This window comes from Dromiciops gliroides, chromosome 6 (genome assembly GCF_019393635.1).
Source record: "Dromiciops gliroides isolate mDroGli1 chromosome 6, mDroGli1.pri, whole genome shotgun sequence".
NCBI classification, from domain to species: domain Eukaryota; kingdom Metazoa; phylum Chordata; class Mammalia; order Microbiotheria; family Microbiotheriidae; genus Dromiciops; species Dromiciops gliroides.
The window spans coordinates 22,454,294-22,475,938 of NC_057866.1; the positions used below are offsets into that span (position 1 = coordinate 22,454,294).

Genomic DNA, 21,645 nt, shown 5'->3' on the forward strand with positions numbered 1-21,645 from the left:
AGGGCAGCTAGGTGGTGCAGTGTATAAAGCACCAGCCCTGGAATCAGGAGTACCTGAGTTCAAATCTGGCCTCAGCCACTTTACACTTACTAGCTGTGTGACCCTGGGCAAGTCACTTAACCCCCATGGCCCCACCAAAAAAAAAAAAAAAAAAGTCCAAGGGGCAGCTAGGTGGCGCAGTGGATAGAGCACCGGCCCTGGAGTCTGGAGGACCTGAGTTCAAATCCAACCTCAGACACTTAACACTTACTAGCTGTGTGACCCTGGGCAAATCACTTAACCCCAATTGCCTCAATTAAAAAAAAAAGACAGTAAGTCCACATAAGAGGCAGCTAGGTGGCACAGTGGATAAAGCACCTGCCCTGGGTTCAGGAGGACCCGAATTCAAATCCAGTCTCAGGCACTTAATACTTACTAGCTGTGTAACCCTGGGCAAGTCACTTAACCCCAATTGCCTCACCAAAAAAAATAATAATAATAATCCTATGGGTTAGATGCTCGGGGCAGCTAGATGGCACAGTGGATAAAGCACCGGCCCTGGATTCAGGAGGACCTGAGTTCAAATCCGGCCTCAGACACTTGGCACTTACTAGCTGTGAGACCCTGGGCAAGTCAATTAACCCTCATTGCCCTGAAAAAAAAACAAGAAAGTAAGTCCACATAAAAAAAATTAAAAAATAAAAAATAAAAACATCCACATTTAATTCTTGCATTCTCAAGAAACGCACATTTGACACCTGCCTACCCAAATTGATATTTGAAACAGAGCAAAGTCATGACAGCAGCAGTGTATTGAAAAGAATTTTTTAAAATAATAATTACATCTTTGATACAAATTCAAATTTTTTACACCTCAGTTCTGACTCACAAGAGTTTGATATATATACAGTAGATATCAATGCAGGTCACTGCAGTAGAGACAAGAGCCAGTGGACTTTGGGGAGGGAGAGGGGGCCTGATTGGACACTGATCGTTACACAGAAGTTTTCACAGAATCACACGCATTATTTTCTTAAAAAAAAAAAAAAGACACACATAAAATACCAACCTGAGTAAATCTCTACTGAAAAACATAGAGCATCATGAATCACTACATCACATATTGCACCTTTAAATAATCCTTCTTACCAAACACAGAAACAACAAAAGAGCCCAGTCTGGGCAAGCGGGGCTGCGTCACTACGGGGGCAGAGAGCTCGGGTCTACTCCCGCCCAGCCACTCAGGGGCTGAGGAGACAAGAGGAACCAAGTCTTTGGGAAGAAACTAGGGAAGGGAAGTGAAGTCAAATATACTAAAGAGGGGGCAGGGGAAATAAGACAGGAGACAAAGGGGGAAAAAAGATGAGAAGGGAGAAAGAAAGGGAGGAAGAAGTGAGAAGATAGGGAGGGAGGAAAGACGGAGGGAGAGATAAGAAAAAAAAAGAAAGAGGGAAGGAAAGATTGCTTTAAAAAAGACCATAGGAATGGCACTGAAAAGGCTGGGCCTTTTCTACTAATCTATTTTTAAATATAATGTATATTCCAATTATGAGATTCAATATAAAAATATAGATATCTACTGATTTTTGCCTACGGAAGCGTAATTGGGAAAGGCACATGTTTAAATATAAAATCCACATGGAGGAGAGATACCACATCTCCCTCTTGACACTATAAACAACCAAAATTATGCATTTATCCATCAGTGAGATCCCAAGATACAGTAGGTAAAAATAGACTTCTGATCCTCAAAATATAGTCAACTCAACACAATCTTGGCTTCAGAATGTGAACCATATAAAAGAGTTTGCTCATTTAAAAAAGAGAGAGAGAGAGAGAGAGAGAGAGAGAGAGAGAGAGAGAGAGAGAGAGGGAGAGAGAGAAAGAGAGAGAACACACATGTGTCCTTTAGAAAGAAGAGGGGGGAAAAGATTTGCAGCTCACTTTTCCTCATTGGTCTGCAACCCCCAAGGAAAAAGTCAACTCATCCTATTCTTAATCCAGAATGTAGTTGGTTTACTCAGCCACAGTCCCTGAAGTCCAACATCTTGTTTGCATTTTCTTACATGTGTATCTTCAAGCCTTCAAGATTGGTCATAACCAAACAGAATATACACACACACGCACACACACGCGCACACGCACACGCACACACAAATTAAGACACTGTACATATAAAAACATATCCACAACAGTGCATTCGTTTCCCTTTGCTGTGGGGGCGCCAGACCCAGGAAGTCCTGGGCAGGAAGGTTTTCCTTTGGAATTAAGCAATGTAACCATTCGTCTTCCCAAAAGCAGTCATTGGCGCGAGGTTCTCGTAGATGGTCATGGCCGTCGTGTTTTGGTAGATGAGATCAGCTTTGGAGTCTTTCTGGGATTTGATAATATCCCAAACGCACTGATTGAGGAAGACATACTGATCCTGACCAAGAAAATGGAAGAGAAAAACAATAATCAGGAGTTTCGCTGATGTCAGCAGGAAAGCAGGTTTGAAAATGGGTATGGAACACGAGCAGAAAATATACTCAGTCCCCAGAGCTGGAATAAAAGTCTCTATCTCTCTTCCCTTCACCTGCCAAATTTCTACCCATCCTGTAAAGCTCAACTCCTCCAGAATTCCTTCTCTGATTCCCAGAGGATAATGAATGACTATCCCTCTAGGAGCTCTCCAAGTGCTGAATTCTGCTCTTCTCTTAAGCACTTATCATGCAATGCTAACATACCTGTGTGGGTGACTTAACCCCCTACTAGACGGTAAGCTCCCTGAGGGATGACAGATTGAGAATTAGAAAGGCTCAGAGACCATCTACCCTGCACCCTCATTTTACAGCTCAAGAAACTGAGGCCTAGTACCTTGCCCAAGGCATACAGGTAGTGTCAAGAGTAGCCTTTGAGGGGCAGCTAGGTGGTACAGTGGATAAAGCACCGGCCCTGGATTCAGGAGGACCTGAGTTCAAATCCGGCCTCAGACACTTCACACTTACTAGCTGTGTGACCCTGGACAAGTCACTTAACCCCCACAGCCCTGCAAAAAAAAAAAAAAAAAGAGTAGCCTTTGAGCACATATCCTCTGACTCCAAAACCAGTGCTCTTTCTACTTCTAGAAAGACATGCTGGACTGTTGTTTGTGAGGAACAAGTGGAAAGACAGCTTGGTTGGACTGTAGGATGCAGTGGGATATGGAGCAATGGGTGATGAGGGGGGAAGGTAGGTATGGGCCAGGTTGTGAGCAGAGTTGGAAGGGACCTTAGAAGCCATCTAAAAGTTATCTCAGCTGTAGATGTGGGGCCAAATATTTGTACTCTCTCCCCGCGGCCCTCCCCTAGCTACCTTCCCAGACTCCTCCGACATCATTCCCCGTCCTGTACTGTGCGGGCCAGACAAACCGTCTTACCTACTGGTCTTCACAACGTGACACTCCATCCTCCATCCTCCATCCCTGGGCTTTTGCCCTGGCTGTCCTCCCTGCCCCCATTGACCTGGTGCCTAGATTGTACTCCCTGCCTCTAAGAATCCATTTCCTTCAAGACATGGGGCAAGCAACATCTTCTCCCTGAGACCATGTCCACTCCCCTCAACTACTAAGTGCCCCAAATGACCTTCCATGTGTCATACATGCATTCTATAAATGTGTACCTGCTGTGTGCCCTCAACAGAATGGAAGCACCTTGGGGAAGAGGCTAAGAGTTTGTACCTTTGTCCCCCCAGGGCCTCTGCACACAGGAAGGGCTTAGGAAACGAACCAGCCCAGAGAATGAGATGCTTCATTCAATGACATTTGATTTAGTAGTAAAAAAGGGTGCCTACATCTTTCTCCTTACCAACAATAGGCTAGATCTGCAGTTTTCTTCTAGGTAAGAGAAGGCTCCCCAAGGACACACTATGTGCCTTTCAAAGTCTTAGTAATAGGGGACAGCTAGGTGGCGCAGTGGATGAAGCACCGGCCCTGGATTCAGGAGGACCTGAGTTCAAATCCAGCCTCAGACACTTGACACTTATTAGCTGTGGGACCTTGGGTAAGTTACATAACCCTCATTGCCCTGCCCAAAAAAAAGAAAAAGTCTTAGTAATAGCTAAATTGCATAAAGGTCTTTGAAGCATTTTGATACAATAGGACTGAGTTACCTAATACAGCAAGTGACCTCATCTCCATTTTAAGAGTAAGTACATTGGGGGGCAGCTAGGTGGCGCAGTGGATAGAGCACCAGCCCTGGAGTCAAGAGGACCTGAGTTCAAATCTGGCCTCAGACACTTAACACTTACTAGCTGTGTGACCCTGGGCAAGTCACTTAACCCCAATTGCCTCACTTAAAAAAAAAAAAAAAGAATAAGTACATTAAGGTTCAGACCAGGAAAACAACCTGGCCAAAGTCACATAGGCTGGAAGGGGCAGCTAGGAAACATGGTGAATAGTGGGGGGCTGGACTCAATGACCTCTAAGGTCCCTTCCAAATCAAAATCTGCAATCACAACCTATCCTCAACCTACCTTCCCCAACTCATCATACATTACTCCCTTTTCTCCTGGATCCTCCAGATTAGCCAAATTGTCTTTCCAGTTGTTCCTCACAAACAACACCCCATCATGAAGTGGCAATGCTGGCGTACCAACCCTGGTGGGCAGGTGCTTCTGCTCTACCACCGTGGTCTCAAGAGATTCAGATAGCATGCTTAGAAAGCAGCCAGGGAGGAGGGTGGACAAAGAGAGTCAGGAAAGCCGAGTTCAAATCCTTCCTCAACTACCTACTAGCTGTCCGACCCTAGATATAGGATTGAAAATTTCTGAGCCTTAATTTCCTTATCAGTAGAACAGGGATAATAACAACATCTCCTTTAGATGGTTGTTTTGAGGATCCAAACAGATAATATGGAAAAGCATTTTGCAAACTTGAAATCACTATATGGTGATTGTTGCTGTTGTGATCAGAAAACCTTGTGGAAGGAGAGGACACTTCCGGATGGGAGAGACAAGGGAAGGTGTCATGAAGGAGGGGGCACCTGAGAGAAGCCTTTGAGCCCAGGCAAGACCAAATTCAACAGCCCGACTACAGCTCCTAAGTGTGTATCCAGTCCTTTGGGCTGGCACTCTGCCCACTTGGAGACAATGCTTCCTGGGCACACTACGGAAATGGCACTGGCCTGTCAATATGTTACTTCATCAAATAAACCTTTGGTCTTCATTAGGGGCTCTTAAGCTTTTCTGTGTGGCAAGGACATCTCCTGTAGCCTGGTGGATCCCATGGGCCCCCTCTTAGAATCATGTTTGTAAATGCATAACATAAACTCCATAGGCTTATAAAGGAAACCAGTGACACTGAAATAGCTGTTAAAATACTAAAAACAAACCAACGAATTCACAAACCCAGGGTGAAGAAGCCCAATCTCGGAGGACAGTGCTTTCATCTTTTCTATTTCAATCTTGTGGCGCTATAGGCCTAGGACTTTGTAGATTAGGAGGGCAGGGACTGGTTTTTGCTCTTCTTTGTATCTTGAGCCCTTAGCATAGTGCCCGGCACACAGTAGGTGCCTAATAAATGCTTACTGACTCTAAGTGTTCAGTGAATAGAAATGTGTCGTCCAACCTCTCCATGAAGCATAAACCTTAACCCCTAGATTTGCTGCCACTGCCCCAATTTTCAGTCAAATCAATCCAAGTTTATTACTCATTTGCTATGTGACAGGCCCCGAGTGAGGCCACCAGGTGAGTCAGTCTCTTAGCTACGCCCCCAAGTTTCCAAAAGGGAGATCGGGCCACCACTAGAGGGCAGAGTGTCGCTCTCCCTGCTCCCCTTTCCCTCCCCCTCGGCCCATACCTCTGTCTGCACCATCAGAGGCCGATGCAGGCGGAGGTCATACACAATCCCATACACGTCTACGGCATTCTCATTCTCCATCTGATGGATGAGTCTGTCTATGGCAATGAATGTACCTGTCCTGCCAACTCCAGCGCTGGAAGAAAGAACACACACATGAGTGTCACATCACCAAACAACAGTTTTTTCTCTTCAGGACCTAAAATTGGTCCGTGACGGCCTCCCCAGCCCTTCCCAAACAGATCATAGGATCCTACAAACAGGGAAGCCTCAGACACACCCATGCACTCCCTCAAAAGTTGTTCTTCTCTACCCTGATGAAGTCTTTCTCCCCACCTTGGAAGGGTCTTGCATACGAGATTTGCTGCTGGCAGCTGGAGGGCCACCCCGTGAGATCCAGGACTGGGGGGGTTAATCATCCCTCAGTACCCTGAGCACTCTGAAGGACGATGTTCACTTGTGACATTGATACCCTGGAGAGTGTCCAAGGAAGGCAATGGAAGTAGCGAAGGGCCTGAATGCATGCCATTAAGTATTGTGTGAAGTAACTAGATATGTTGAGTCTGGAGAAGAGAAGATTTGGGAATGGGGCAAAGTGGAGTCCTCACCAACTGTCTTCAGATATTTGAAGGGCTATCAGAGAGACAAGAGGCCTCCAAAAAGCAGAATTAGCAGCAATGGGCAGGAGTTACATCGAGTCTAAATGTGTCTCTTTGCAAAGGGGAACTTCCCAGGAATCGCAGCTTTCCAAGACTGAAACTGCCCGCCTCAGAAATTAATCAGATCTTCCAGCCGAGGCTGGATAACCACTTGGGACATTGTAGAATCGAGAATGGACGGAGGTCATGTGGTACAGTGGAAAGGCAGTGCTGGCATTAAAGTCAAAGGCTATAGCCTCACATCCTGCCTCTGTCACTTCTGTTTGCTCCATGTGACCATAGACAAATCACGCAAAATCTCCACACCCGAGTTCTCTCCATCTGTAAAATGAGGGGACTAGGGACAGCTAGATGGCGCAATGGATGAAATACTGGCCTTGATTTCAGGAAGACCTGAGTTCAAATCCAGCCTCGGCCACTTGATACTTACTAGCTGTGTGACCCTGGGCAAGTCACTTAACCCTCACTGCCCCACCAAAAAAAAAAAAATGAGGGGACTGGCCCAGACAGCCTGTAGGATCCCTTCCACTTCAGAGACACAGAGTACAAAATGCCTCTTGGAATGAAAATGGGGTAGGCCACCGTACCTGCAGTGTACCAGCACAGGAGACTCCGGAGGGCTCTGCTTCATGTAATCATTGACCAGGTATCGGAAGTTGACGAGCAGGTCTGTGGTATCCGGCACACCGTGATCAGGCCAGGAAGTAAAGTGGAACTGGCGCAGAGGGTGGCTCTCACTGGTCTTGCTCTGCCAAGCAAGAGAAGCCATGGAGAAAGATGGTAGTTCAGCAAGGAGCGTTCACAAGTTAGGGAGCTCTTGGGGAGAGCTGAAAACTCTAGGCCTTCAATGGAAGTATAATCCCAAATTTCTACTAAAATGCTGCTAAATTCATACTGTTAATGCTAATTATTAACTAGTTAATATAAATGAAATAATAATGGCGATTCATATCTTATGGGAAGGCAGCGAGGAAGGCTTTGGGGTACAGGCCAGTGTTTTTATCGGTGTAGGGAACACCCAAATGAAGGAACATCCACTGCCAACATAGGGAGGAGGTTATCCTGTAACTCAAAGCCTTCAAGAGTAGGCTGGGCGGGGCAGCTAGGTGGCGCAGTGGATAGAGCACCAGCCCTGGAGTTGGGAGGATCTGAGTTCAAATCCGGCCTCAGACACTTGATACTTACTAGCTGTGTGACCCTGGCAAGTCACTTAACCCAATTGCCTCACCAAAAAAAAAAAAAAAAGAGTAGGCTGGGCAATCACTGAGGTGATGAAATAACAATTGATACTAAGATTTTTTTTCCTCAAAAAATGCTTTTCCAGTTAGTTGTTTGTTGGTTTTTTTCAGGAGACTCTTTTGATTAAGGAGGACCAAGAAGTGTACCCCATACTCCAGGTAAACATCAAATCTATAGTGCTAAGCAATAGCAAAGGCAGAGGGAGTCTGTCCAAGGGCACCTTGTGATTTTCCAACAGCGTCTGAATGGCCACTTGGTGAAGATGATATAAAGGGGACCCCAGCTTGTAAGAGACTGGACTAGAGGCTCTCTCGGGCCACTTGAAAGCTGTGAGATGTCCCTCAGCTCTTACTCACATTTTTCACTGAGAAATCCCTGATCGTCCACTCTGGAAGAATGATTTCTGATGTCAGGGCCACAGTTATATCCCCATAGTTCTGGGTTTGTTTGGAAGGCCAGTATTCCTCACATTTGGTCTAAAACAAAATACAGCATCAACACAATCAGCATTTATTAAGTCCTTATTCCATGAAAGAAGACAGCACTGAAGATACAAATACAAAACAAAGGCATGAGATCCAGTACTAGCGAGGTGACCATCCTTCAGTGTACAAGGGGCACAATTTGGAAAAAACACACCCCGAAAACCACACCACAAAACCAAAAGCTTCAACCAGTGACCAAAATTAGAGGATTGTTTCTGGTAAGTTCCCATCAGATAGAATAAGAAATGAGCAAAGAAACAAAGACTAGACTCTCATTCAAGGCTCTCAACACCACACTCACTGTGAAGTCAGTGTTGATTTTAAATAAAGTAAAAATAGCTGCAAAGTCCAACTATTTTAGTGCCTTAGAAGGTGGTAGAGATGACAGATAGTGGGTGGAACTGAGAAAATGAAGAAATTTAGCTCCAGACCACCAGAACCCACCCCCAAAATGGAAAATTATCAAGACCATCCAGATGGTCCAGCTGGTAACTGTATTAACAAAAGTTTAAGGGGAAAAAAAAGGAAAACAGGCTTAACATAGTCCAAAGTAACCACTTCCATCCCTGGGAGGAAAAATCTATAAAGTTGAAGATTCTCCACTAATTGGACTCTACTGGTTTAAAGTACAAAAACAAAGTTGATCTCTGTGAATACAAAAATATTCTCTTAGTTTGGTGATGGTTTCATTCACCTTATGTTACAAGAGATATTTACAAGAGAATCCACAAACATCATTACAAGAAAATAAGCATAATTGCAATGAACAAGCTTCATTCTGGAGGAAAGATGTGGCAAACATCTCTCTTTTCTCAATAGGGATGGAATATAAGCTGGTAAACTTGGTTGCTTCGATGGTATGTTTTACCTATTTTTTGTTACAAGGGAAGGTTCAATGCCCTGAAGTTAATACCCATTTGCTCTGATTGATGATGACCCCGGCTCCGCTTCACTTCACTGCTGATGGCCCTAATCATCTCCTGACAGTCCCACCAACCACTTTGCCCCTTTACAACCTTCCCAACCCCTTCCCCTTCTGGTTCTGGATTCTTGATCAGCTCTGCCATTGATCTGGGAAGGGGTATGCCAATGGACTCTACTATATCCCCACTCACCAGCTCTGTAACTTCCTGAGTCCAGGTGCCCCTCCCTAGCCATCAATCCCCTATGTCTGTTGTCTCCAACCCCTCCCCCGGCCCTTAAAATGTAAACTCTTGTACACCCAGTGCATAAAGTAAGTGATTAATTCATGCTTTTTCAATCATCCATTCAATACAGAGGAGGGAGTATATTGAAAAATCACTATAATGTAAAAACAGCCCCCCAAAATCGTGAATTTTTTTAATGGAATTAGAGGGGAAAAAAGTACGCCTAGCAGAATCTTGCTTGCTATCTGGAGAAAGAGAGTCCAGGCTTCCTTTCCAACCACTCCCTCCTGGAGTGTCCTATAAATACGCACTCACTGATGTTATGGGTCACATCATTATCTCAGCCTGCTATGCATCTTCCACAAATTTTACTGAGCTTATTAAAAAAAAAAATCATTGAACAAAGTTCCAAGTTAAATGATTGTATAAATCTTCCTATGAAGTAATTAAGGAAAAGACATAGACTATGATCTCCTGGCATAAGAAGACATGTTGCATTGTAATGTATAGTCATCCTGGGACCTAAGTTGTTTGTTTGTGTTGTGTTTTTTTAAAGCAGTTCATTTCATAGTAGTGAGGGGGAAAAAATGAAAGCCACTTAGCGGGAGCTGGCTATGGTATATGAGTGTAACAGAATATTATTGGACCATAAGAAATGACAAAACAAACAGTTTCAGAGAAAACTGGGAAGACTTGTATGAACCAATGGAGAGCAAAGTGAATAGAAGTGAAAGAAGAATTTATACAATAACAACTTTAAAGAAAAATAACTTTGAAAGCCTTTAGAACTCTGATCAATACAGTGACAAACCACAACACTGGATTACTGATGATAAAGCTATTACTCACTTCTCAAGGGAATGGTGATAGATTCAAAATAGAGCCTAAGACATACATTGTTGCTCATGGCAAATGGGGATCTGCCTTGCTTAAACTATACGTATTTCTTATGAGGGTTTTTTCCTTATTGTTTCTTTTGGGGGAGGGGGGGTGTTCAGGATGGGAAGGAAAAAATTCATGTTTAATTCCCAATTCTGAGCATTTTTGCTGATTGTCCCCCATGCCTAGAATTCTCCCTCCTTATCTCCACCTACTATTTTTTCTCTCTTCCTCTAAGATTCACATAAAATCCCACCTTCTACAAGAAGCCTTTACCAGTCTCCTTCATTGCTACTTCATTCCCTTTCTTTATTATTTCCAATTCATCATATATATGTGCATGTATATATATGTGTGTGTGTATGTATATGTACACACACACACACACACACATATATACATATATAGTGAGAACCAGGGGCCTGGGCCCTGCCCCCTGCTGAAAAAGACATGAGGTGACCTTTCTGAGGTTTCGAAGGTCAGATTGGCATCTTGAAAGTTACCTCTATTCATAGACTGCCTTTAAGTCATGTCAATCAATGGACTTGAATGAGACCAGCCAACTGGCTTGGAACTGTGTGTGGGGACCACCCCTCTTCCTGTTTGACTGGAGGCTTCCAGGGGAACTGAATAGGACTCTTTTTCTTTGGAAGCGTGACAGGCTAGGTGAAGAAGTTGTTTCTCTCTCTCCAGGTGTAGATCTGATATAAGGTTTTTTCTATTCTTTCAGAGGCAAGTGCTCTCTCTCTCCTAACTTCTAATATACTTTAATAAATGCTTAAAAGCCTAACTAACTAATTTCCCCACCACACAGGGGGGCGCGGCGGGGGTAAGGACACATACACACATTAGATTTTATTTTTTTTATAATTTTTTTTTTGCAGGCAACGGGGGTAAAGTGACTTGCCCAGGGTCACACAGCTAGTAAGTGTCAAGTGTCTGAGGCCGGATTTGAACTCAGGTACTCCTGAATCCAGGGCCGGTGCTTAATCACTGCGCCATCTAGCTGCCCCCACACATTAGATTTTAATCATATATGTATCTTATTTATCTTTGTATATTGTCTCTTCCATTAGACTCTGAGTTCCTTTGGGGCATGAACTGTTTTTGCTTTTCTTTTTATCCCCAGGATTCAGCACTTAGCAGACCCTTTGAAAAATGCTTGGTGACTTGGCTTAATTTAAAAAACAAAAACAAATTTAAATAAAAATGAAAAAGGGGCTATCCAAAAGAACAAGATATTTCTATTTATGGCAGTAATAGCTCAATTTGGTTTTTGCCTTCCTCTTATTTAAGGGGAAAAAATAATTTTTGATGATGCTGATTTTTTAAAAAAAGATACTTACCGGGACAGCTAGGTGGCGCAGTGGATAGAGCACCGGCCCTGGAGTCAGAAGGACCTGAGTTCAAATCCAGCCTCAGACACTTGACACTTACTAGCTGTGTGACCCTGGGCAAGTCACTTAACCCAAATTGTCTCACCTCCCCCCCACCCAAAAAAAAAAAGATACTTACCCTTCCCTGTTCAACACACTTGGTCAACATAACAATAGAATAAACATTTTTCTCCCAGACCATACGCCAAAAGTCTTTCAGCGTGTTAGGTAAGGGTCCTTGAGTGGCAATAAAGTCCTTCTTAGAGTAATAGCCCTAAAAAAAAAAAAGGGGGGGGTTTCATTTTCAATAAGTAAAAGCCATGAAGAAAGGTTCTAAAAGGTTGTAGGGGTTGAGGGAGATGATGCCATGCCAACGCTGGAGTACTTACTGGCATGTAATTGGCATTGATGTAATCATCAGTCACTTGGGTTTGGATGGAAAGCTTCACACGGGAAATGTCATCTGGAACGACAAAAGAAAATGATTATCATAGAAGCATTATTCCAGGAAATTCATACAGAATTAGTCATGACAGAGCATAGTATTTAGAAGGGGGGAAGACAGAGCCACAGTTTCCTCAAGGAAGAATGTGCCTATACTAATAGGTCATTTTCAATGACCAATAATTAACATAAAGCACTGCCAGCTCACAGAGCTGGAAGGGCCTCACCAAAGCCTAGGTCAGTCTCAGACACCTTCTCCACAACCACCAACCACCCCCTGTGCCACCTTTCAAAGAGTTTAATTATTAGAAATACCAAAAGGAGAAGGGTCTTAGAGTAGGAATGGACATCTGAGGCCACCTAGTCCAATGGCTAACTTCATGAGAAGGACTCTGGACAGGAACTCAAATCAGTGGCCATCGCAGCCACCCCACTTAGGGATTTGTAGCACTGGGAGAAGAATCTGCTATCTCCTGGGATGGTCCATTCCACTGGCATAGCACTACTTCCAAGCACATTTTCTTCTTTTGGGGCCTCTTTGCTGCTGATGGCCTCAGAGACATAGAACTAGAAAGGATCTCGGAGGTTTTCTAGTCCCAACCTTCTCGTTTTACATCTGAAGAAATTTAGGACCCAGAAAGTTGTGACCTACCCAAGGTCACTCATCCCCAGAGAAAAACACCCTAACTCCCACTAATGTCCTTTTAAGGATCTCCTTTCAGTCTCAGTAAGCTGACAAAAAGAGAAACTACACTGTATAATTCACAAAGGGGATGATTCCACGGTAAAGTAGTGACTTAGAGCTAGAAGACCCGAGTTCAAATCCTAGCTTAGACACTTAACCTATGTGACGCTGAGCAAATCTCTCTCAACCTCAACTGAGGATCAAATGAGATAATGTATGCAGTGTTTTGGAAACCTTAAAGAGCCAGGTATGTGCTAGTTGTTTTTGCTGTTTTTGTTGTTTTGTTGTTATTGTTGTTGGAGAACAAAGAGTTGACTGCACTTCTAGGATTACAACAGACCCAGCATCACCATGAGTCTATTATGGATGCAAAAGACTGGTAGAAATTGCCAATATGTTCAATAAGGCAAAGGAAACAACATACATGGTAGGACATTATTGTATCGGTTCTTTCCTCTATTTTCTGGAATCTCCGCTGCAAACTTCGGTTGATTAACACCAATGAGCTTTAGATCCTAAAAAACAAGAGAATAAACATTCAAAAACATGCCCCAAAGCATGGGCTTCCACATAATCCGGAGAGGCAACATCATATCACTAACACAGACTTCCAGGTGCTCAGGAACTGCCTCATTGAGGGCAAAATAATGGGAGAGAGTTTGGGGGCAGCTAGATGGTACAGTGCATAGAGCACTGTCCCTGGAGTCAGGAGGACCCGAGTTCAAATCCAGCCTCAGACACTTGACACTTATTAGCTGTGTGACCTTGGGCAAGTCACATAACCCTCATTGCCCAACCAAAAAACCAAAAAAAGAGAGAGAGAGAGAGAGTTTGGTGGGCAAAAAAAAGCCCTAGATCTCAAGTCAGAGGGCCTGCATTGGAATTCCAGCCCTGACACTTAGTACATGTGACATTGAGGTCACCTACCTTATTCAGGCCTCAGTTTCCGCATCTGTAAAATGGCTGGTTAGGGTTGATGCCAAAGGTCCCTTCCAGCTCTGGCCCCCACAGTGTTACAGAGTGTGTCTAGTGATTCCCTATTACAGAGCTGCCCCAATGCCTTAGCCCTTGGAGTCTCATTGGCTACAATAGCAAAGCACAGGGACTAGCAGATCACACCAAAAAATCCAAGACTTCAAGTGATGAGCTCGGTGAGGAATCATAAATCTGTAACCCGAGCACCACTAAATGATGCCTTTTTTGTTGCAACTTCACGACGATGTCGTAGGATATGTAGAGGTAGAGGAAGGCCCTAGCCCAAATCAATCACAGATCCGTGAAATACTGAAATACATTCTACTGACTTGAGACTCAGTCTTAACTTTCACTTCTGAATAGTCTTTACAGATTGAGAAGATTCAACCTGAATATTCATTCCAAATTCTGAGGCTCATAGAACTGGCAGCCCTAAAAGACTTCAGCACTCAGAGCAGCCAGCCCACTCATTCACAGATAAACAACTGGAGGCCAAGGGAAGAGGAAGACAGAGGCAGGCTTCCAGCCCCCTGCTCATACTGTGAAAGGAAGGTCCTTCACATCACTACTGTAGTCAGTGGACTGTTGAATGCCAGCCTCCTTTTGGGAGACAAGCTGACTGGTACCCTCAGCCCCTTCCCTTCTAAGTGGGGCCCTCCTCTAAGCTGGCAAAGCTTCTCTCTGACACCAAAGTGGGTGGGTTTCCTCTGAATTCAAAATAAAGAAATAAAAGCCCCTCGACATAAAATGTGATTCCTTAGAGATACATACTTCATACTCTTCTGCGAAACCACAGTTGGAGTCGGCCTGCTGTTTCTTAAAGTAGGATTCAAAGTTCTCCACTTTAATTACCTTGGATCTGAAATGGGAAACAGTCATTAGAACTGCCATAACTCATAGCACTTAGTGACCTAAGTGTGAGCCAAAGACACATGCTAGGGATATACTTAGAATTTACTTACTTTTTAGGTCTTTGCCACAGAGGAAGGAAGAAAAAAAAAAACACAATTAGAAAATGATTGCTTAGAGACAAAAAACCCTCGATTATAATTCTGCTCACTAAAAATGTTTATTCTGCAAAGAACAATTAAATATATTCTATATATTTAAATGTGTACATATATAAAACACAAAAACTAGTTAATATATAAGTTATTCTTTCCACATCTCAGGAGTTATTAGGGGTGTGGCACCCCCACAATCTGGGAATTTTGTGTAAAATTTTTGGCCCTCCCTTTGTACCATAGAAAAAGTTTGAATTTTTTCTTTTTCTCTGATGGGGTGTTTGCTGTAATTTACAATAAAAATTGGGTTGATATTATACTATGCATATATTTTATGCATTTCTGAGTTTCTAAACTTTCTGTGTAGTCTGCTGGACTTCACATATTGTCTGTGGATTCCACAAAATTCCCCCCAAAATCCCATTTAATTTCTTATGCCGACCATTGATATAGCGAAACCATGATGGGGAAAGTTGCGATTTCAAAAGGATGATTAGACTGGGATGGTCCTTCAAAAGACCACAGCCACATGTGTGAATCAATAGGGTACTGGGTGATTTATATTGCTCTTAGACTTAAAGAACAGAACTTCATATAAACTCACTTAATTTGAGAAAAGGACACGTCACTATTCTTTGCATCTTTCCTGTTTTCAAAGAAAAGGAGAAAAGACACCCGTTATTTAATACACACCCAAAGTAACAATGCAGAAACATCCCCCGCCCCTTTTCTATATTTGAATATAGCTATTCGCCCTCTGGGCCTGCATTCCCATAAGGGATATGAGGTAGAACCCAGGCAAAGCTTAGCAAGTCTGTGAATTCTAATGAAGTAATAACATAATTAAGAGGTGACAAACAAGAGTCAAAATCTCTCAGAAGTACAAAAACAGTTACAAGAGACATTGTGTCGGCCTGTACCCAAGGTGATGTGCTAACAGCTATTTATGCTAACAAAAGGGAAAAAAAATTCCTGAGGTCTGGACTGGGAGGAACTCCCAGGGGGACACTATCCATCATGCAGGTTGGGAATTCTTCTGTAACTCACAGCCTTAGAAAGCTACTTAGAACACTGAAAAGTTCAGTGACTAGCCTAGGGTCAAAAGGGCAGGATATGTGAGAGACAGCACTTGAACCCAAGGCTTCCTTTTTCCAGTGTTGGCTCTTTTTCCCCAGGGCTATGTTACTCCTCAGCTGAGGAATTTATCATGAGTTTTTCCTATGGCACTCATAGAATGAAATATTTGCGAGTCCTGTGTCCAAAGAACTCAGGGAGTCACAGCTTAGCAAACTTAGTCCCCCCAATGCCTCTCTCCCAACTGCTGCTTCCCATTCTTCCTACAGGCCTTTGGCAGAGGACTCTCTGAGGGTTCCCCAAGCAGGAGGTGAGAGAGCAGCTTTGACAGACCCTCAGTGGCACTGGACCTTGACAAAAAGACAGAGTCTGGCTTCCAGGACTTTGCTAGCAACAGGGCTGGAAGGGCCTCTTTGTACTGGTGATCTGAAAGTCTGAAGGGTCAGGCTCTTTGGGTAGGCAGCAGTGCCTAGAGCAATACCGGAGGGGCGCCACTTGGACAAAGCACACAAATAAACAAGAGTCACCTTTTCCTTCTCCAGAAAATGAAGCCTCCAACAGCCACGATCACCAGGGCACCAAAGATACACCCAAAGACAGCGCCACAGATAACAGCTGTGGGAAAACCAAATGAGAGATGAATCATCTCTCCAGGATGTCGTGGGGAGCACAGGAAGTCCCACAGTGGTGGACAAATGTACAAACCACACACCCCACCCACACACCCCAAAAGAGAAAACAGAACAATGGAAAGAGTACTAGAAGCTTTGGAGTCAAAGGAGCTCTGATGGGCACTGCCTGGGTGACTATGGGCAATTCATATCAACCTCTGGGGTTCAGCTCCCCATCTGTTAAATAGAAGGTGCTGGATGAGGTGGGCTCTAAAGCCCTTTGGGTTCAGTATCTCTGATCATATGATCCTACAGTTGGTCTCTCTTGTCACTTAAGATACAGTGGCATCATACCTCAAGGCAACCAAGGGATGGGCTGCCAGGTGATAGAGAGAAAGATGGGTGTGGAGTCAGGAAGAAGTTCAATGCCATTGGCTAGCTGGGCAGCCTTGCAGCAAGTTACTTAAATACTCTATACCTCAGTTTCCTCATCTATAAACCGGTTAGGTCACTTATTTCATTATGAGAAACAAATAAGACACTTTATATAAATGATAAAGGGCTAACGATAATGACGACAAGGTACTTTAAGGCTTGCAAAGTGTGGCACAGAAATGATCCCGTTTCATCTTCACAACAACCCTGGGAGGTGGGTGCTATTATTATTCCCATTATACAAGTGAGCAATCAGAGGAGTCAGACAGAGGTTAAGTGACTTGCCCAGAGTCACACAGTTAGTGTCAGAGGCCACAGCTGAATTCAGGTCTTTTTGACTCTAGGATATTCAGCTGTAACCACTAACAGGAAGCAGGATTTGACTCAACAGATGACTCTGAATCTTGCCTCTGCCGCGGCAGACAAGCTGGCTCCACCTCTGTGGGACTCAGTTTCCCCAAGACGGTACAATAATATACAGGTACTACCTGCTTCGTGGCATTGTGGGGAGACAAACATCAAGACACTGTCAAGTGCTGCATTATCAGAAATGTCAGTTCTTATTATGAGTAGCCATATTAGAAATATTCTGACTGCCCTTGCAGGTTTGTTGTGACAGCTTCCTAAACCATGAAGCACTGCAGGGGGAAAAAATGTTATCTTTGAAGTCAGAAATTCTTGGGGCAAGCTCTGGTTCTGCCTATTACTGCTTTTATGACCCTGAACAAGTAACTGGAACTCTCTGTGCCAGTTTCCTCATCTAGAAAACAAGATGCAGCTGCCCTGGGAGATGTCTATGGTCTCTTTAATTCCCATAATGCTAATGAATATAGAATCTGGGTGGGCAGAAAGAGAGGCAACCAAGGCATTCCAATGTGGGAATCACCAATTTAGAGCTGGGAGTGACCTAAAGAATCATCCAGTCCAACTCTCTCATTTTACAATTAAAGAAAACTGAGGCCCAGAGAGGTTAAGTGATTTGTCCAAGGTCACACAACTTACAGAACCAGGATTTGAATTCAAGACCTTAGACTCCAACACCAGGTTTTATTTCATGTTATGATACTGCTTCCTTCTCCCCAGGAAAGAGCACAATGTATTATGGATTTTTAAACGGATAAATAGTAAAAAAAAATACACACACACACACACACACACACACACACACACACACATACATACACACACACAAAATTCAGAATTTGTAATTTTGTCACAATCTGGTAAAGTTTTGTTTTCTTTTGCCCCTCTCCCCACCTGGATTCTGAGGCAAAGAGACTGGTTCTGAATAGAAGCTGAAGGAGACGTAGCTTTCTGTGCCATCAATGAGCCCAGGGTGGAGGTTGTCAAAGGTAATATTGGTGAAGCCAGCAATACAAGCCCTGTTGATGAAAAGAGAAGAACACATGTAAACCATGCCAACACTCAATCCCAAGGACTCTCTGTGAGGAAAACCCTACTTAGTTCAAACAGCAGGGAAAGCAAATCTGGAGAACGAAGGGCCCCAGGGAACTGTGGCCTTCTCCAAGCAGCTGGAGAGTCCTGGCTAACCTCCATCTTTACTTTGCACCCTCGGCCTGGCTCATCCGGGGCTTCCTGGTGGGGTTCCCGCCAACACTCTCAGACTTATTCCACTTTCTTCCCCTTTATACACATGGCATGACAGCCCAACTTGCCTACCTGCTCTTTCCTGAGCTGAATCTCCCATCTCCTGCCATTCTGCTTTTATTCTGGCTGTCCCTTATGCATTCTCTGCTCCTTTGAGCATTCCTAGTTTTTTTCTTTTTTTCTTTTTGTTCATGTCTTCCTGTACAAAATGACTAATATGGAAATGTTTTACACAATGGCACATGTATCACCTAGATTACATTACTTACCATCGCAGGGAGGGAGGGAAAAAATGTGGAACCTAAATCTTTTTTTTTAATGTTAAAAATTGTTTTAACATGTAATTGGAGGGAAAATAAAATTTAAAAAAAAAAAAAAGGATTCCTAACTTTCTTCACAACTCAGGGGACTTTCTGGATCGTCCTCATTCAAACTCTTGCATTTTAGACTGCCAGGCATCCTTGTATATTTTGCTATCTCCCCCCTGTTTTGATGTTCTCTTTGTATCTCCAGTGCCTAGAACATAGTGGATATTTAATAAATGTGCGTGGAATGGAAAGGAATTACCGATAGGAGCTGAGGGGTTCCAATTTCCCATTATAATAGCCATCTGTGGTAGATTCATTTCCTACAATGACTTCATACTTCAAGACATCCGACAAGGCTGAGGCAGCTCTTTCCTCTTTCACTGACATGAGGTAAGTCACATAGGTCTTCGAGGTTCCTTTCTTGAAATCATCATAGGTATATTTCAAAAAGTCAACAGAAGACTTGTTACCACCTAAGTAGCAGACACACAAATGAAACCTTAAAAAAGGCAACAATCTCATATAAGAGCAGCGACAGATGAAAGATTTGACTCAGCATCTAACCCAAATTCAAATGGGCCTAGGTCTGGGATTAGGGGAGGCCTCAGTCAAAATCACTGAGGCAAGATGGGGACAGTCATGGGAAATGGTGCCTATTACATCAGGCTTCTTGGATGTGCTGGCTAGTTTTACTGGACTTTTTCCTCTTGTTTTTTCTTTATTATAAGCCATGGCATAGTGAATAAAGAGCTGGGTTCAAAGTCAGGAAGACCTGGGTCCAAGGCCTACCTATGACATGCAATGGCTGTGTAATCCTAGGCAAGTCACTTAACCTCACCAGGCATCAGTTTCTTCATCTGTAAAATGAGAGGTTTGGACCAGATGACCTCCCAAGGTCCCTGCCAGGTCTAAATGTATGCTTTAGGGGTCAGCTAGGTAGTGCAATGGATAGAGTACCAGGCCTGGACTCAAAAAGACCTGAGTTCATATGCCCAAAGGGCTATGGGGCTGTGCATACCCTTTGACCCCATAATACCACCACTAAGTCTGTATCCCAAAGAGAGCATAAAGAAGGGGAAAGGACCCACATGTATAAAAAAAAGTATTTCTGGGGGCAGCTAGGTGGTGTACTGGATAAAGCACTGGCCCTAGATTCAGGAGTACCTGAGTTCAAATCCGGCCTCAGACACTTGACACTTACTAGCTGTGTGACCCTGGGCAAGTCACTTAACCCCAAATGCCTCAGAGAGAGAAAGTATTTCTAGCAGCTCTCTTTGTGGTGGCAAAGAATAGGAAATTTAGAGGATGCCCATCAACTGGGGAATGGCTGAACAATTTGTAGTATATGAATGTAATGGAATATTATTGTGCTCTAAGAAATGATGAGCAGGTAGATTTCAGAGAAACCTGGAGACTTCAGTGGACTGATGCTGAGTGAAGTGAGCAGAACCAGGAAAACATTGTACACAGTAACAGCAACTTTGTGCAACGATCAACTGTGTTAGACTTAGTGCTTCTCAGCAATACAAAGATCCAAGACAATTCCAAAGGACTCATAATGGAAAATGTTCTTCACATCCAGAAAAAAAGAGCTTGGAATCTAAATGTAGAACAAACCATACAATTTTCTGCCATTTTTTGTTTATTTTTTTTCTTTGTTAAGGTTTTTTTCCTTTTGCTCTGATTCTTCTTTCACAGCATGACTAATGTGGAAATACATTTAATGTGATTGTACATATATAACCTATATCAGATCTCTTTCTGTCTTGGGGAGGGGAGAGGAAGAAAAATTTGGAACTCAAAATCTTATAAAAACAAATGTTGAAAACTATCTTTACATATAATTGGAAAAAAAATAAAATACTATTAATATTGGGGGAAAAATATTGGTGAACATGTTTTTGCCTTTCATTGTATCCATAGCCTGGAACATAATAAGTGCTTAATAAGTTCTTATTGACGGGGGAGGGGTGGGGGGAGAAGAGACCTGAGTTCAAATTCAGCCTCACACACTAGCTGTATGACTCTGGGCAAGTCCCATAATCTCTTTGCCTCAATTTCCTCACTTGTTAAATGGAGAGAATGATAGCACCTACCTCCCGGGGTTGTAGTGAAGATCAAATGAAATAGTAATTGTGAACACTTAGCATAGTGCCTGGCACATAGTAGGAGTTATATAACTATCAGCTATCGTCATCATCCTTGTCCTATAAGTGACCATTTGGCACAATACAACAAACCACAATTCTTACTTCCATCTGTGGTAAGGATGATCGCATATGCTGTTATTGGTCCGTGGCTTGCCTCAAACTTGCCAAATTTTACTTTCAATGAGTTGTGGCTGATGGGGAAAATATTTGGCAATCCATGTGGAGAAGGTGGGTCTGAAAACAATTAGAAGAATCACCTCTGTGTCAACATCACAGAAAACAAAGACGCAGCCACCACATGTGACTGCAGAACACGATCCGCGGCACCTAAAGATCCACACACGCTGGGTTGCTGCCCCATCGTGGAAGCACAGGATAGCGGAGTTGGAAGGGATCCCAGCGGCCATCCATTCCCACCCACTCCTTTCCATTGCATACCCAACAAGCGGTAAGTGTCGGCTAATTCCCTAGTGCGAGGGACAGGTGGCGCCTTAGTATCATTTCTGCAGCTTCCGTGCCCTCCTCCTCCTCTGCACTGCCACTGCCAAACGCCCCCCCCCCGCCCCAAAGCTATAGTATGATACGTCTCCATGCAAGTGAGATTTCCCCAGAACATGGGCAGCTGCTACACTCAGTTCAGTCAGAGTCCTAGGGAAAGCCCTTGTGGATAACCACTGCTACCAATACTATGGTTCATGAGCCCCCATTGGTGTATTTCACACTAATAAATTAGGGTCTGACAATTAACATTAACTAAAACATTTATTGAAA

The 21,645-nt window shown here is 43.5% G+C and overlaps 1 protein-coding gene across 2 annotated transcripts in view; it reads right to left on the minus strand.

The window, feature by feature from the left end:
- Window positions 1-670: 670 nt before the first annotated feature.
- Window positions 671-21,645, minus strand: part of PTPRJ (protein tyrosine phosphatase receptor type J) — a 166,757-nt gene continuing 145,782 nt past the window's right edge. For both annotated transcript variants that reach the window (XM_043971240.1, XM_043971239.1), the window contains exons 12-25: window positions 20,977-21,108; window positions 18,984-19,197; window positions 18,066-18,190; window positions 16,290-16,377; window positions 15,293-15,334; window positions 14,647-14,655; window positions 14,456-14,543; window positions 13,134-13,224; window positions 11,970-12,043; window positions 11,720-11,854; window positions 8,049-8,168; window positions 7,041-7,201; window positions 5,795-5,930; window positions 671-2,404 (exon numbers count right to left, since the gene is read on the minus strand). In XM_043971240.1, coding sequence (XP_043827175.1) covers window positions 2,246-2,404; window positions 5,795-5,930; window positions 7,041-7,201; window positions 8,049-8,168; window positions 11,720-11,854; window positions 11,970-12,043; window positions 13,134-13,224; window positions 14,456-14,543; window positions 14,647-14,655; window positions 15,293-15,334; window positions 16,290-16,377; window positions 18,066-18,190; window positions 18,984-19,197; window positions 20,977-21,108 — 1,574 coding nt within the window. In that variant the 3' untranslated portion in view covers window positions 671-2,245. The remainder of the gene's footprint in view (window positions 2,405-5,794; window positions 5,931-7,040; window positions 7,202-8,048; window positions 8,169-11,719; window positions 11,855-11,969; window positions 12,044-13,133; window positions 13,225-14,455; window positions 14,544-14,646; window positions 14,656-15,292; window positions 15,335-16,289; window positions 16,378-18,065; window positions 18,191-18,983; window positions 19,198-20,976; window positions 21,109-21,645) is intronic.